Raw genomic sequence first — 15,716 nt, forward strand, 5'->3', positions numbered from 1 at the left:
GTAATGCTATGTTGTAATTACTGTATTTACAAATTTAGCACCAAAATATCACAATGAATTTAAAACATTGACTACAAAAACATTGACTACAAAAAGGCAGACTGCGTTGGATAATCCAATGTTGGATAAGTGAGATTCTACTGTAATATGAAATAATTACTGTGGTAATCCAGTCCAACCCAATTCTGCCATGGAGGACACAATCCAAGCACACCCAACAGATGGCCACCCAGCCTCTCAATAATAATAATAATAATAATAATAATAATGCGAATATCATACAATCATAAGGTTAGGAGACACCCCTAAGGGGCTGGGCTGTGGCGCAGCTGGCTAGTAACCAGCTGCTATAAATCACTGCTGACCGAGAGGTCATGAGTTCGAAGCCCGGGTCGGGTTAAGCCTCCGACCATTAAAAAAAAAAATAGCCCCGGCTTGCTGTTGACCTAGCAGCCCCGAAAGACAGTTGCATCTGTCAAGTAGGGAAAATTTAGGTACGCTTTATGCGGGAGGCTAATTTAACTAATCTACAACACCATAAAACTGCTCACGAGGAAAAGAATGAGGAAGAACAACCACCAATGGACGGTGAAGCAACAGCTCCCCCTGTGGCCGGAATCGTGAAGGTGGAAAGATGTTAAAATGCCTCTGTGTCTGTCTAAAACTGAATGTTGTTTGTCTGTTGGCATTGAATGTTTGCCATATATGTGTTCATTGTAATCTGCCCTGAGTCCCCTTCAGGGTGAGAAGGGCGGAATATAAATACTATAAATAAATAAACATCCTTCTATCATGCAGGACAACACAAACCAAGCACTCCTGACAGATGGCCATCCAAGATCTGCACAGTAATAATACAAATCGAATCATAGAATCAGACAGTTAGGAGAGACCCCTAAAGGCCATCCAGTCCAACCCAACTCTGCCATTGGACGATACAATCCAAGCACTCCCAACAGATGGCCAGCCAGCCTCTCAATAATAATAATAGTAAGAATAAGAATAATATCATACAATCCTAAGGTTAGCAGATACTCCTAAGGATCATCCAGTTCAACTTCCTTATATCATGCAGGAGGACACAATCCAACCACTCCTGACAGATGGTCATCCAATATCTGCACAATAATAACACACATCGAATCATAGCATCAGACAGTTAGGAGACACCCCTAAAGGCCATCCAGTCCAACCCAATTCTGCCATGCAGGACACAATCCAAGCACTCCCAACAGATGGCCAACCAGCCTCTCAATGCTAATGCTAATAATAATAATAATAATAATAATAATAATAATAATAACAACAACATACAATCCTAAGGTTTGGAGTGACCCCTAAGGATCATCCAGCTCAACTTCCTTCTACCATGCAGGAGGACACAATCCAAGCACTCCTGACAGATGGCCATCCAGCCTCTACATATTAATGATGATGAAGATGATGATAATAATAATAATAAAATAATAGAAGCATAGAATCCAAGAGTCCCCTAAGGCCCATCCAGCCCAACCCTTTCTACTATGCAGCAGGACACAATCCAAGCATTCACAACACATGGACAACGTATAAATACTATACAATACTACACAGGGACATAGATCCCCTCTACCCTCACCACTTTCACAGTACACAAACAACCAAATGCATACGAAACATAAAGACAACCATACAACAGATATTCAATACCATCATTACCTCAACAAGTTCTCACCAACACCACCAGACAACGCCACAGCAACACATAGCCGGGCACAGCTAGTGGTATATATATTAGCTATGTGAGCTGCTTATGTGAGGACCAGTATGACTTTTTTTCGATTACAGTAGAGTCTCACTTATCCAAGCTAAACGGGCCAGCAGAAAGCTTGGATAAGCGAATATCTTGGATAATAAGGAGGGATTAAGGAAAAGCCTATTAAACATCAAATTAGGTTATGATTTTACAAATTAAGCACCAAAACTTCATGTTATACAACAAATTTGACAGAAAAAGTAGTTCAATATGCAGTAATGTTATGTTGTAATTACTGTATTTACGAATTTAGCACCAAAATTTCATGATATATTGAAAACATCGACTACAAAAATGGCTTGGATTATCCAGAGGCTTGGATAAGCGAGTCTTGGATAAGTGAGACTCTACTGTACATAGCTGAAGAATTTCATTAAGTTGAATATTCCTAATATTATGGAGATTTATCTCAAACACCATGGATTGCTTTAAAGGTAGAGTATTTCTGTTTTGTAACTCAGGAGTTTGTAATGGATGTATTTGTGATTGTTTCCTGTAATACTCAATATCAGGATAGTAGAACAGTGTTCAAGCGTGAGTTTCATCTACAAAATATTTCATTATGTACATATATACAAATACAGGTACAGTATTCTAAAAGCTAAAAAGTCTGAAAACCAAGTACTTCTGTTTTCCTATTATGTTATTGTTTGTTTCGGTTAAATTTCATATCATATGTCACCTTTGAGATCTGCAGAAAATGTATTGCTGATTGTTATTTGACATAAAATGGCAATATTGATTTCTGATTGTACTTATATTTGATGTTACATGTTTCTTTTAGTTTTTTCTGAGCTCTACCTTGTATCAGTGAATAGGTATAACTTCCCTTTAGTAAAGGTTGTTGTTACATATGTTTAATGCATCACAGCTTTAGATAGTGACATATCAGATATAGAGCTGCTTGTAAAATTGGAGTGTCTGAGGAATTTTCATGTTGAAAATACAATACATTAATTTCTAAAATCCTCTATTTAAAAACACATTCTGTTTTAAATTTGACAAGTGTTTAAGATCTGTTTGCTATTATTATGGAGAACTTAACGAAAGTGTGATCTGATTAGTGTTGGCAGTCTTAACAGTGGCTAAATCCCAGTTCAGTAATCCAGAATCCATGAATGAAGGCCATAGTACTACTAGAGGCATGAAATGTACTGAAGAGGATTTTTTCTTACAAGAAATGGATGTACTGTATTTACTTGAATCTAATGCTCAGTGTTTTTGGCTAAATTACCTTGCCAAAATTGGGGTGTGCATTAGATTAGCGTAATAAAGTAATGTTAGTGCTGGCCCAATGCAAAATGGGAAGGTGCTTCAGTAGCTGCACCTGGAGCTCCTCTTTGAGGCATGTCACCTCTAATTAAATGGCCAGGGCTCAATGCTATGCAATCCTGGGATTTGTAGTTTCATGAGACATCAGCATTCTTTGGCAGATAAGGCTCTGAATCTTGGCAAACTACAGCCCCCATGATTCTATAGCATTGAACCAAGGCAATTAAAGTGGTTTCATTCTAGAACAGAAATGCACCCCAAGGTTTCCTTTCAATTGCTGGAAGCTTTCATATTCTAACATAGTCTATATATATATATATATATATAAATGTAGTGTTCGTTTTACTATGGTGTAAACAACAAAACCACTGAACCAAATCATACCAGATTTGGCCACAAAAGACATAGTCATCCAAAATATGTCTTTCAATAAAAAAAACCTAGAAAAATAGTTCAAATTACAGAGGATGAGGAAGAGCCTTTCTCCCCTTAACTGCCAGTTAGAAAGGTAGGCTCTGCTGCCTTTAGCCCCCCCCTGCCTTTAGGCCCCGCCCCCTTTGTATCTTAGGAACTCCGTCAGCCAAAATGGCACCCAGGGCACAGGCACTATCACTGAGCACACACTGTTTCAACTCTTTCCAACAGAAAATGTGAAAAGCTGTAGCAGATTTGTTATATTTATAATTTTTTTGAAGAGGACACACATTATTGATGTTTGCAACCAGGCATAGATACACAACAGAATACTGAACCATACCTTCTTTTTTGCTTAGAATGAGTACTTGGTCGCACTTCTGGCACACTTCTGTTTTGAAAACATTAAACTCTGTGTGATTTTAAATTTCCAGTTATCGTCTATATATCGATTTTGAATTAGCTGATCAAAACAGCTTTTGTTATCCATTTCAGAAATAATTGAGTAATATCCAGTGGTATCTCTGTAGAGTTACCATTAGGAGACCAATCCATTACTGTTTTAAGTACCATTCTGTTACTGCCAAGTAATACTGCAGTTGTATTATGTACCATTGAGAAATATTTTGATTTGCTTATGTTTACATAACTAACAGATTTATTTTAAAAATGTTTGTCATTAAAATCTATCTATATATAAAAATGTTCTGATCGTTTTTCCCTTAACTTAAACAACAAAAGTACTGGCGCAAATAACACCACACCTGGCAACAAAAGACAGTCATCCGGTCTGTGTTTTACATGAAAAAAACCTAGAAAAAATAATGACCAAATAACAAAATGAAGACAAAATAAAACCCCCATTGCTTACCATGCAAGCTCAGAGCTGCCCCTGAATTGAAACAACTACATTACCCAGATGACCTTGCACCTGTGGGCGGAGTCTAACCCCACTTCCTCAACGTTGCCATGTTGGGCAGGGCTTGTGGCTGGCAAGGGTCAGCTTCCTCAGCCTAGTCTCTCTTTCCTTGTAAGAACCTTATTGTGAAATTATGGGATTAAACTCAACTGGTGGCTGGGGACTCCCATAACACACAGGGAGGCGAATCCACACAGTAATGGCATAGGACACCCATAAAAGTGGGAAAAGTCCCCAAAGGCCATCTAGACCAACCCTCTTCTTTCTACCATTCAAGCCTTCCCGACAGATGGCCATCCGGCCTCTGCTTAAAAACTTAGAGAGAGAGAGAGACTCCACTACACCCCCAAGCAGTCTATATCACACTGGATTTGGAAGGGAGGTAGGAGATGAGTTCACACCCAGCATTACAAAACTCTACAACCAGGACAGTAAATAAAAAACACTCTGAAAACAGGAGAAATCCAAACAGGAAACAAACAGGGCCAGCTAACACCTCCCAACCAAAAATTCCCCCAGGAAGGAATCAGCCAGGCTTTCAAACAACAAGACCATTCAATGCTAATTTCCCTCTTTCTCTGCGTTATTATTATTATTATTATTATTATTATTATTATTATTATTAGGGTGCTGTGAACCATAAAAATGTACAAAACCAGCCACCCACCACTACAAAACTCTACAACCTGGACAGTAAATAAAGAACAACACTCTGAAAACAGGACAATTCCAGACAGGAAACAATCAAGGCCAGTTTTGAAGCAGCGATACTACTCTGTACTACTGAAGCTGACTAACCAAAGATTCCCCTAGGTAGCAAGCAGCCAGGCTTTGAAGCAGCGAGGCTATTCATTGCAATTCTAGCAGCCCAAAAAAGTATTCCCCTACAACGCAAGTACCCAGGCTTCCTAGCAGCAAGCCTATTCCGTTGCATTCCAGCACACCAAACAAGCATTCCCATAAAAAGAAAACGGCCAGGCTTTGAGGCTGCAAGGCTATTCACTGCTATTCCACCTGGCCAACAAATGATTCCCAGAAGCCACAGCAACGCGTGGCCAGGCAAAGCTAGCAGTCTTATACACATCAATATATGATTGTACCTCAAATAATTTGTTTTTGTATCTTACTATATCCCTCTTTATTTCAGGCATCTATTAGCAAGTTAGAGGTGTTTAAACCATGGCTCAGTTTCCCACACCTTTTGCGGGTAAGTATTAACATCATTTTCTTATACTACTATTAAAGAGAAAACTATTTCACAACCAAAAACTAATTTCATTGTTGGACCTGAAAATTTTACTCATCAACATGCAGTTACAGTGAGTAGTAAGACAGCTTACTATTTACATATATTGGAAGTATTTGCCAAGTTCTAGGAAGACATGCTAGCTGGAGGTTAGGCAGCAAGAACTGGCAGTGCAACATAAAGCTCTGTGTCCATGATCAGATGTCTTAATAACCCTGAGCTGTAATACAATCATTTCTTAATAAATTCAGGCTTATTAGAAATATTGACTGCCTACATTCCTGCAGCGAACTGACAAATCATCTGTCTCTGTGTTTAATTGTGACGTTCAAAATGGGCACAACGGCTTTTCCCATTTCTGGTTTTTCATACTCTCACAACATATACTGTGTGTACTATGGTCTGATGCAATTGTATCATACGGGAGGTATGTTAAAATTGACTGACAACATTTATCAATGTAGACTTTCCATTTCAGAAACAACATCATAACTCTCTTTTATACCTGCTGTTGCAGGAAGAGATTTAGGGAGGTCACTTTTCCATCTTTAAAATTCTGTTGTTTCTAAACATAAAATGCTACTTATGTCCATTTTGAAAAAGGAATTTTTTGTCTTGCTTTACTACCAGAGATTTTTAAAGCATATCTGGCGGAGCATACTGTTGGCTATTACTATTTTGGTCACTAAAACTACATTTGTGTATACTACAGACGCCTACATTTATGGATTTCAGTTCTTCAGCAGAAAGCTATCTCTGTTGCTTCCAGTACATACATATAAATAACTTGATGTATGGACAGATCAGCAGTGAGAAGCACGTTTTAGTGGAGGGAGAATAGCAGGAGGAATAAATGCTGAGAGAAACGAGAATTCATAAAGCCTATATTTTACTGTATCTTAATTTCTTCCTTGTGACATAGGCAACCTGGACATCTGGGGTATAACTGTGGAAGAGAGAGCTAAACATGATCAGCAGTTTCACAGTTTGAAACCAATATCTGGATTTATCACTGGTAATTCTGTAGTTATCATATAATATGTATAATGGTTTTCCACAGCATCATGTAATTTGCTGCTTCTATTTGGTGAAGGTAGAACATCCAAAAGAAAAGTTAATAGCACTATGAATCCTTGTGGCTTCAGTAAGAAAAAGCCATGTACCCATGCTTCCTATTCATACTTGTGGGCAACTGTGGTGAATCAGGGGGCCAGTTTCCTAGATAGGGACGATGAAACTCCTGTTTTATTGTTATGTGGCTTCAGGTTGTTTCTGACTTAAAGTTACCCAAAGATTAACCAATCATCATGTTTTCTTGGGAAGATTGTTCAGAGACAATTCTCATGAGTTTCCTTTGAGGCTGAGAGAATGTGATCCACTTGGTTTCCATCACCAACAGGAAATTTGAACTGTGGTTCCCCAGAGCTCAGGACTCAAACCAGTAAACCATGCTGGCTGTCATTGTCTTGCAAAACAGATATATATTATATACATAAAAGTGAAAAGTGTGTATGTTTGTTCTGCAAAGGCTTCTACATGGCTCTATGGATCTTGACCAATTTGATACACATACCCATCATTATCCTACTTAAAATGCTGGTTGGGTTTAAACTGAAAGGCCACCCCTTTTGTTTGTTAAATTATTCTTAAAATGGTTATACATGTTACTGGCTAACCCCATGTTACTATGTCTTTTAGGTTTGTAATTTTGAATGAGAATGCTTTAGAATCTCCCACATTCAATGATTTTTAAAATGGTTATTCATGTAGTTAATGCTTTTGCTTCTTGCGGAGAAAGTGTTTGTTTTTGTGCTTCCCCAAGTCACATAATCTCAATAAAGGAAGAACTGTTAAAATAGAGTAGACTTCAGAAACCATATGTTTCCCTTTCTTTTGTCTAAGTTGATATTAATATAGTGTGAATTTTCTATTGACTGCCATGCAGATGTCAAAGTCACATAATCTTAGTAAGAATGTGCATTTCCTCTTTGGCACTGTAGCCCTACCACACAGCCCCCAGTGAAGGAGGACCTCCTTCAAAAGGCTATACGGTGTTCCCTTGCTACTTTGTGGTTCGCTTATTGCGGATTTGTTGTTTCGCAGATTTTTTCATATGGCCTGCCCTCCCTCACAGGCATAAAAGGGCCCAGGCTGAGGTGCCCGGCCTGTCCTCCTCAGCTGCCCACAGACAGCGGCAGTAGGCTCCGCCTGCGCCTCATTGCCTTAGTGAACAACAAGGAAGACAGTACAATACATTAAAAGAGGGAGGGAGGGACTGTATATTTATTAAAATAAATATAGTGTCCCTACTTCGCGGATTTTCACTTATTGTGGGAGGTCCTGGAATGTAACTTCTGCAATAGGTGAGGGAACACAGTACAGAGAAAGTGAGGGCAAGGTTGTATAGGAGAAAAAGAATTGTTGCTCAGTTTGCTTTTCATTTCTGGAACCTTTTGTAATTATTTGATAATCTCTGAAACGGTCTCTATAAATAACTAATGGTGTGCTAAATTTTTTCACAGCTGTATTAAATATAACCTTCGTGTTAGTCCCTTAGGTATTATGCTACAGTCAGATGTGAGTTCAGAAGTCTTTGGTCTGAATCTGTCATATCTTATTATTGTGATTTTCAAAGATGTGTTATCTCCCAAAACAGGGAGGTACAGGAATTAATCTAAGATTTACAGACTCAAAAGACAAGATAGACAGAATAATGGCAGTGTAAGATATAAACATAGAAGGCAGTTCACTTTGTCACAGGTGGCTAGATCCATTTTTGTCAGATTGGTCTTGGTCACAGTCCTGCTTGAATGTAGGTGCTGCAGTTGATATCTCTTTGGTCATAGAGTTGAGAGTAAGCTCTTTTTTTCATCCCATGGCATCTGACAGCAGGAGTGGTAATGCACAAAATGAGGTTCTTACAGTTGGTCTTTTTCTGGCCTATTGATGAGGCCAGACCTTGTTATTCTTTCTTAGGGTGGGGGTTACGTAAGTTAGGCGGAAAGATGGGTTTATCTGACGTTACTACCCCAAATATCTCAATTGTCTTAGAAAAATAATGAAGTGTTATGTGGAATATTTTGATAGACAAGTTTCTAACTTCTCTAGGTGGGTTTTTTTTTTTTTTTGCATTCTGGGGAATACTTTCAGAATGAGTATGCACACGGTCCCCAAGTCCCAACTACATAACTTTACTTTCTCTTTGTAGAGACAGTTCTCACTTCTGAGTATTTTTTAAATCAAACGAGGCCATGGTTATATATATCTCTTTCTTCTTACTCCTTGCCTAGACAGTCAATTCTATTTCCCCTTCCACTCAGATTTCTTTTGCTACTTCTGCACATCTAGAGGTTATCCACTGTCTCCTGATATCTCTCTACTGTGCATGGAAGTAGATGTTTTGTCTATACAAACATGAAAAATGTGAAGTGATTTTCCATGGTAAATAATAGATAATTCATTATTTATTGCTTTGTCTATAAATCTTATGATGTAATGTTTGAAATAATTTTCTTTTTTTGTCAGGTGATCAAGCCAGGAACTTTTTTTTTCAGTCTGGCTTACCTCAACCAGTTTTAGCACAGATATGGTAAGTTTCTTAAAATTTTATCACTGTTTTGGGCATAAAAAAGTACTCACAACATGACAACATAATGACTATTTAAAAGTTATCACCTATTTTATTCAAAGGTACATTCAAATAATAATAGTATAAACAAGCATTTTTGATTACATGGCTAAGAATGCGATTGTGAAATCATATGTAACTAATGGAAATTCAAAAGCCCTTTGATAATGCAGAAGGTAAGCCATCATATTAATTTTACATCACTACTCTATTTAATTTAGCTACTTAGACTACTTGCAAAAAATTGATTCTAAAATTAGATTCTATACTGGAAAGTTCTTAATTGGTTAGAGATTAACTGTGTTATTGAAGGCTTTCATGGCCAGAATCACTGGGTTGCTTAGAGCTTTTTGGGCTGTATGACCATGTTCCAGTAGCATTCTCTCCTGATTTGCCTGCATCTGTGGCCAGCAGAGATTAACTGTTAGATATGGAAAACATGGACTTTAACTTAAGCACCCTTAGACACTTTAGAATTTTTGAATGATTATCTAAGAAAAAAATAGAATTCTGACTTGTATGAAGACATATAGGGTCAATAACACAAGAGTTGTATATTCAGGACTGCAGTGTATGCTTTAAAATCTCTTGTTAGGTGGCAAGTCTTTAACAATAGTTCTTGCAATGGTGGCTGTGTATTGAGATGAAAATAAATTATTACCTATTTTATTTGCACTTTTATATGTTTTAGAGCATATATTGGTATTGTTATGTCTGAGAAATTTGTAGGTCTGTCACAATTACTTCTACTATCTGCATATTTCTTTTACTGGCCTGTATACAGGATTTGTGTTGGCAAGCCAGTAATCCATTAAGAAGCATCTTACGTAGGCTTTCAAATCAAGTACCAATGGTCCTGAAGACAGTAACTAAATATAAGTAGGCATAATCTGGATTACTTACAGTTTTGTTCTACTTGGATATTTGTTCTCCCTGAAAACAATACTTCTGAAATCTATCTTGACCTTTCAGGATTTTTAATAGATAAAAAATATTCCAGTTTCATTCTTTAATGTCATTGAAATCAAACAGGTTTGAGCAGATTAGATAAGTATAGTGAAAATGGGCCCAATAATGAATGTTAGATGGAAGTAACATTTCAATTAATTATGGTAATATACAACATCTTGTATTTGCAATATAAAATTAGCTCCTTCTTTGTGGTGTCTGTGACTCACACAAATAGGATTATCTACACCAGTGCAATGTACCATTTGGAAATTTCTAAAGCTACTACATAGCTTTCTTGTAACCCTCCTACCCTCAGGGCATCATGCTGGTATGGTTCCCACCTAATCCCTCAGTTACACAGATGCCAGAGCAGCAACATCTAAAGGATAGATAGATTTATTTATTTAGCGTGTCAGAAACAAATTGAGAACACAGTTAGAATGTATAAAAAACCACAATCAAAGTTAAAAACATGGCATTATGCTAAATTTCCTTTGACCAGAAGCTGGCCATTTCAAGTGTCTCTGGTGTCGCTGTAAGAAGGTCCTCCATTGTGCATGTGACAGGGCTCAGACTGCATTGTAGTAAGTGGTCTGTGGTTTGCTCTTCTTCACACTGACATATAGTGGACTCCACTTTATAGTCCCATTTCTTGAGATTAGCCAAAGGCTAGATGAAAAGCAGGAAAAGCAGGTGTAATTACAGAGAAGATCATTCGAAGCAAAGTTAAGATGGTCTGAACTTATTTTAACTTGACATCTCCATGGTTGGTGTTGCTTTCAGTTGTTTTTACTACTTTGAAATTGTCTTGTTTTTAACTGATGCAATAGATTTTAGGTTTTAAAATTATTAGAATTTCTTGCATTAAACTGAATTTATTGTAACACATTCTTGAAATTTTCAGATAAGAGATACATAAATAGATGAATAAATTGATAAATAAATTGTATATCCTTAGAAAGAATAGGTGCTTTTTCAGGTTATTTCCTGAGTTCAAGTGGTTTCATTTACTGTTCAAGGGAAAACTTAAACTGAATTCAGCAAGTCTTACTCTGAATCAAGCTTATGTATAAACATAAGATGTTGAGACAAATTGTTGATACATTTTATCTGGTGTTGATTGTTACTCTTTAGACAAAATCTTTTTCTAGGCTTCCTTTTCAACTGAAGAAGAACATGGCAGCTACCTTATTCAAAGCATATCATAGCTCTTTAGTCCCACCCATATAATTATAAGTGTTCTCTCACTTTGAAAAGTGAATATGTGGCTAGTAAAAAAGTGACTAGTAAATATTACTGAATCAGGATGATCAGTTTTGTAGTTTCATATGAGATCAGTTGTTTGTTTTTTGGAAGGTTTTGCAATGTCATTTAAAAAATCCCACTTGTTATTTTAGGGCTCTGGCAGATATGAACAATGATGGGAGAATGGACCAGCTGGAGTTTTCTATAGCTATGAAACTCATCAAACTAAAACTACAAGGTTATCAACTCCCTTCTTCATTGCCTCCTATTATGAAGCAACCTCCTATTGCTATTTCTAGCGCACCAGGATTTGGTAAGTGAATGCTTTCCTTATTTTTGTGTATTGTTCTAATAGTTCTGGTTAAATTTTTTTAAAAAAATGTTCATACCTTGAACATACTTAACCATTTGGAGAAAATTCTAATAATTCTCAGCCAGTGGAGAAAAAGCCATCCGTGAAGGGGTTTACTCCTATCACCACCTAGATGTGGCAAGTGATCACATGTTTTAAGGAAGTATTTCCTGTTGGATCCCTGGTTCCTCCAAAGTTATTCCATCTTGCCCTACCCAGGAATTGTTGCATATTCCACTCTTCTATCTTTCTCTTGGCTCCTTCTCTTTCTACTTTTCCTCTTTTTTTCCCAGTATCCACATTGGACTTTATTCCTTATTCCCCCCTTCGTGGTGTTCTTCTTTCTTTTACACTACATGTTCTTCTTGGGGCAAGGAAAGCTAAAACCATATATAAAAGCAGTTGTAATAGTCAGAGTCCCTCGACATCCAAAGATGCTTCCAAATAGTGGAAGACATGCAAGTACTTCTATCTGCCTCCAGTGACAACTGTTAAGATGTACACTCAGCTTCACCCACTACTGCAAATTGTGCGGTTGATTTAATAGATGGAAGTGTTAACCGTATATAAACTAAACTTAGTTCTGCCTCTAACCTCAAAGAGGCTGATATTGTTGAATTAACCTCAAGACACAATTAGTAGAGCCCAAATATACTTCAGCTCCCTGCTAGCCCCAATGACTGTCAGAGAGGGCTATGGAGATAGGGAAGAAGGCTGTTTTAAATTCCCCAGTTGTATCTTTTCAGTGATGGTGATAATGATAATTTTATTACCCACCTCTCCTTGCAGCCCGAGGCAGGGTACAACAGTGAGTTTTCTGGGTTGTAGAAAATTTTGGTCGTTCTGGAATTAAATCTGAAGAGGCTGAATAGAAGGAGATTTTGTAATGTGTTGTGTTTTAACACTTATTAAAATACATATAAACAATATACACACAAGACTATACTATTCACAAGATAGAATTGACTAGATAGGCTTCCGGAACGGCTTGGAAACAATCAGAGCAGACTATAAAGAACAATAAAAATTGTATTTTGAAAATAGCTTTCTTCATTGTGTCTTAAATTCCGATAGCTGATTTTGCTGTTGGATATCTTCTGGTAGGTTTTTCTGCAGCCTTGGGGTGGTGGATGAAAAGTTCCTCTGGGTGACAGTTCCCAGTTGGGTACTGGCGAGCTGGAGAAGAGACCTCCCAGAGGACCTAAATGTCCAAAGGGGTTGATTGTACGGGAAAAGGCAATCCTGTAGGTAAACGTGGACCCAAACCATGTAGGGCTTTAAAGGTCAAAACCTACAGAACCTATCTTGTTTGTAACTTGGGGATTGCCCATATTAGTCAAGTATTAAGAAAACCTATATTATATTAGATCTGTGAAAGACTGTAAGTACAGTTAGCCCTCCACATTCCTGGGGTTATGGGCTCAGGAGCCTCGCAAAAGCAGAAATCTAATTCTTAATCTAATTCTTAATGGTGTGTTCTGTCCATCAGGCCTCTAATTATTCTGTTTGTAAATTGTTATAAATAGAAACTTATTTCTGTCTTGTAGGTATAGGTGGCCTTCCTAGTATACCACCGCTTACAGCTGTTGCTCCTGTGCCAATAGCATCTATTCCAGTGGTGGGAATGTCTCCACCTTTAGTATCTTCAGTTCCCACAGCAGCCGTGCCTCCCCTTGCAAATGGAGCACCCGCTGTTATCCAACCTCTTCCTGCTTTCAGTCATACTGGTATGCTGAATTACTGACATCTACTGTACAGAATGATTTGTACTTCTCTGTCTTTTTTTAAAAAATCTAGAAAATACTGTGTATTCATCCATATAATCCCAAAGGGGAACATATTGTGTTTCTAGAATGGAACCACTCACCTTCTGTGAAGTCAGTTGAATAAGCTGTTCATGATATCTTTTAATAAGAGTACAAGTTTACCTCCTAAATTGGAGGTATATTTATTTATTTCGTTATTTGTGTGTGTATGATAGACCTTTTTAAATAGAAAATATTTAGAAAAAGTTAGAAGTAACCTTCATGAGTATCAACAACTTGCAATTTTAGATATTCAAAGATCCTAAGTGCATTAAAACTGGTTTCCAACTTTTAGAATTTTTAAAAATAATTGTTTGTAAGTTAGCACTACTATTACCTTTTAATAAACCAAATGCTTCCCAAATTATGTTTGGTGTTGGCCTTTCCAAGTTTTTTGCAAACACTGGTTTCCTGATATTAATAGAAATGAGACTGGTTCATGTAGTTTTGCAAGAGATTAATGCCTTTTTTTCAGGCTTAAATCATTTGGAAAATTACATGATGAGTCTCATGGTTGAGTGAGTATAGAACAGGATTGAGGGCAAAATGTATATGAAAGATTCAGCCGGTACAATACCCTCTTTTGCATCCCTTGCCTTTTCTGATTATCATCCACTTGTTGAGAGAGCCTTTAGGAATGTTCAAGTAGCTGGAAGGGCAAAAACCACAGTCAACAAGTATTCCTCTCCTAACAGAAGATACCAAACCTTCATTAAACTTATAAACCATAAAACCGTTACAGATTCTTTTGTCCTAAATACTTGTTTTCTGAATTCTTTGCATAGATAGGTTATAAACAGATAGTTTGTAGCACAATAAAAAATGTGTGTTGGTCTGTACTGTTTTATGTATAAAATATCATACATGTGTCTTATATTTCACTGTACATGGCTTATATTTTCAAAGTACACAAGTTCACTAATATTTTATATATGTTATTGCCTGAAATTAAAAGTAGATTATGACTAATTATGGCAGTTATCTTTTGCTTAATCGGCTGTATTTTTGCTTTCTAATATTTTCTGCTGTTGTTATTTTTATATCCTAGTCCATTGGGGTTTGTTGTTATTTTTGTTGTTGATTGCTTAAACTTTTTTTTTGTTTTTATATTCTTATTAGCAACTTTGAGGCCTGTTATAAATCTGAAAATTAATTGTGTTAGTTATAGCCTGAGCATTGACTGTTCCTATTGGAAATACAATGTTAACTAGCTGGATGTCCTTAACATTTCATTTCACTGATCTTAAAACATAATGATTCCCTTTCAGCCACATTGCCAAAGAGTTCTTCCTTCAGTAGATCGGGTGCCAGTTCACAATTAAATGCAAAATTACAAAAGGCACAATCATTTGATGTGGCTGGGTAAGTGTGGTTCTGTAGACACAAATATTTTCATGCAGTCCATGAAAGGAACTTGTAAATAAAGTACAGTAGTATGATTCAGAAGCATGAAGCAGACTTTAGAGTGCATTCTTGTTGGAAAGCAAGTTTGTGTATAAGTGTAAATGTAATTTCATTTCATACTGCACATTATTTTCTATTCTGTTATGCCTGTATACTTTGAGTCCCCTTTGGAGAGATAAAGCGGGGTATAAATAAATAAAATAATATAATAATAATACTTAATACTGTAGAATAATTTTCAGTGTAAGAGACAAAATATAGTCACAGTCTAGAAACCAAATTTTACTAAAAGGTGATTGTAAACCTAGTGGAGGTGGTTTTGGCAGCATATACTGTGCACTTCTTGTTGTTCTAGATCACTGCTTCTCAAACAGTGGGTTTTGATCGTTCCCTTAGCTCAGGGGTCCCCAAACTAAGGCCCGGGGGCCGGATGCGGCCCATCGAAACCATCTATCCGGCCCCCACGGCACAAGGGCAGAAGGGGATTGGGCTAAATGACCCAAGGGGTCTCTTCTTCTCTTACAACCCTTATTATTATTATTAACATTGAGGCTGGGTGGCCATCTGTCAGGGGTGCTTTGCTTGTGCTTTTGGTACACAAAGGCAGAAGGGGTTTGGACTCAATGGCCCAAGGGGTCTCTTCCAACCCTCTTTTTTATTATTATTATTATTATTATTATTATTA

The 15,716-nt window shown here is 37.2% G+C and overlaps 1 protein-coding gene across 4 annotated transcripts in view; it reads left to right on the forward strand.

Moving 5' to 3' along the window:
- itsn1 (intersectin 1) overlaps positions 1-15,716 on the forward strand; it is a 106,434-nt gene that overhangs the window by 21,147 nt on the left and 69,571 nt on the right. For all 4 annotated transcript variants that reach the window (XM_008107550.3, XM_008107551.3, XM_008107552.3 and 1 more), the window contains exons 2-7: positions 5,548-5,607; positions 6,569-6,661; positions 9,172-9,235; positions 11,623-11,783; positions 13,370-13,549; positions 14,896-14,989. In XM_008107550.3, the coding sequence (XP_008105757.1) occupies positions 5,580-5,607; positions 6,569-6,661; positions 9,172-9,235; positions 11,623-11,783; positions 13,370-13,549; positions 14,896-14,989 (620 nt within the window). In that variant the 5' untranslated portion in view covers positions 5,548-5,579. The remainder of the gene's footprint in view (positions 1-5,547; positions 5,608-6,568; positions 6,662-9,171; positions 9,236-11,622; positions 11,784-13,369; positions 13,550-14,895; positions 14,990-15,716) is intronic.

This window comes from Anolis carolinensis, chromosome 3 (assembly GCF_035594765.1).
Source record: "Anolis carolinensis isolate JA03-04 chromosome 3, rAnoCar3.1.pri, whole genome shotgun sequence".
In the NCBI taxonomy this organism is placed as follows: Eukaryota; Metazoa; Chordata; class Lepidosauria; order Squamata; family Dactyloidae; genus Anolis; species Anolis carolinensis.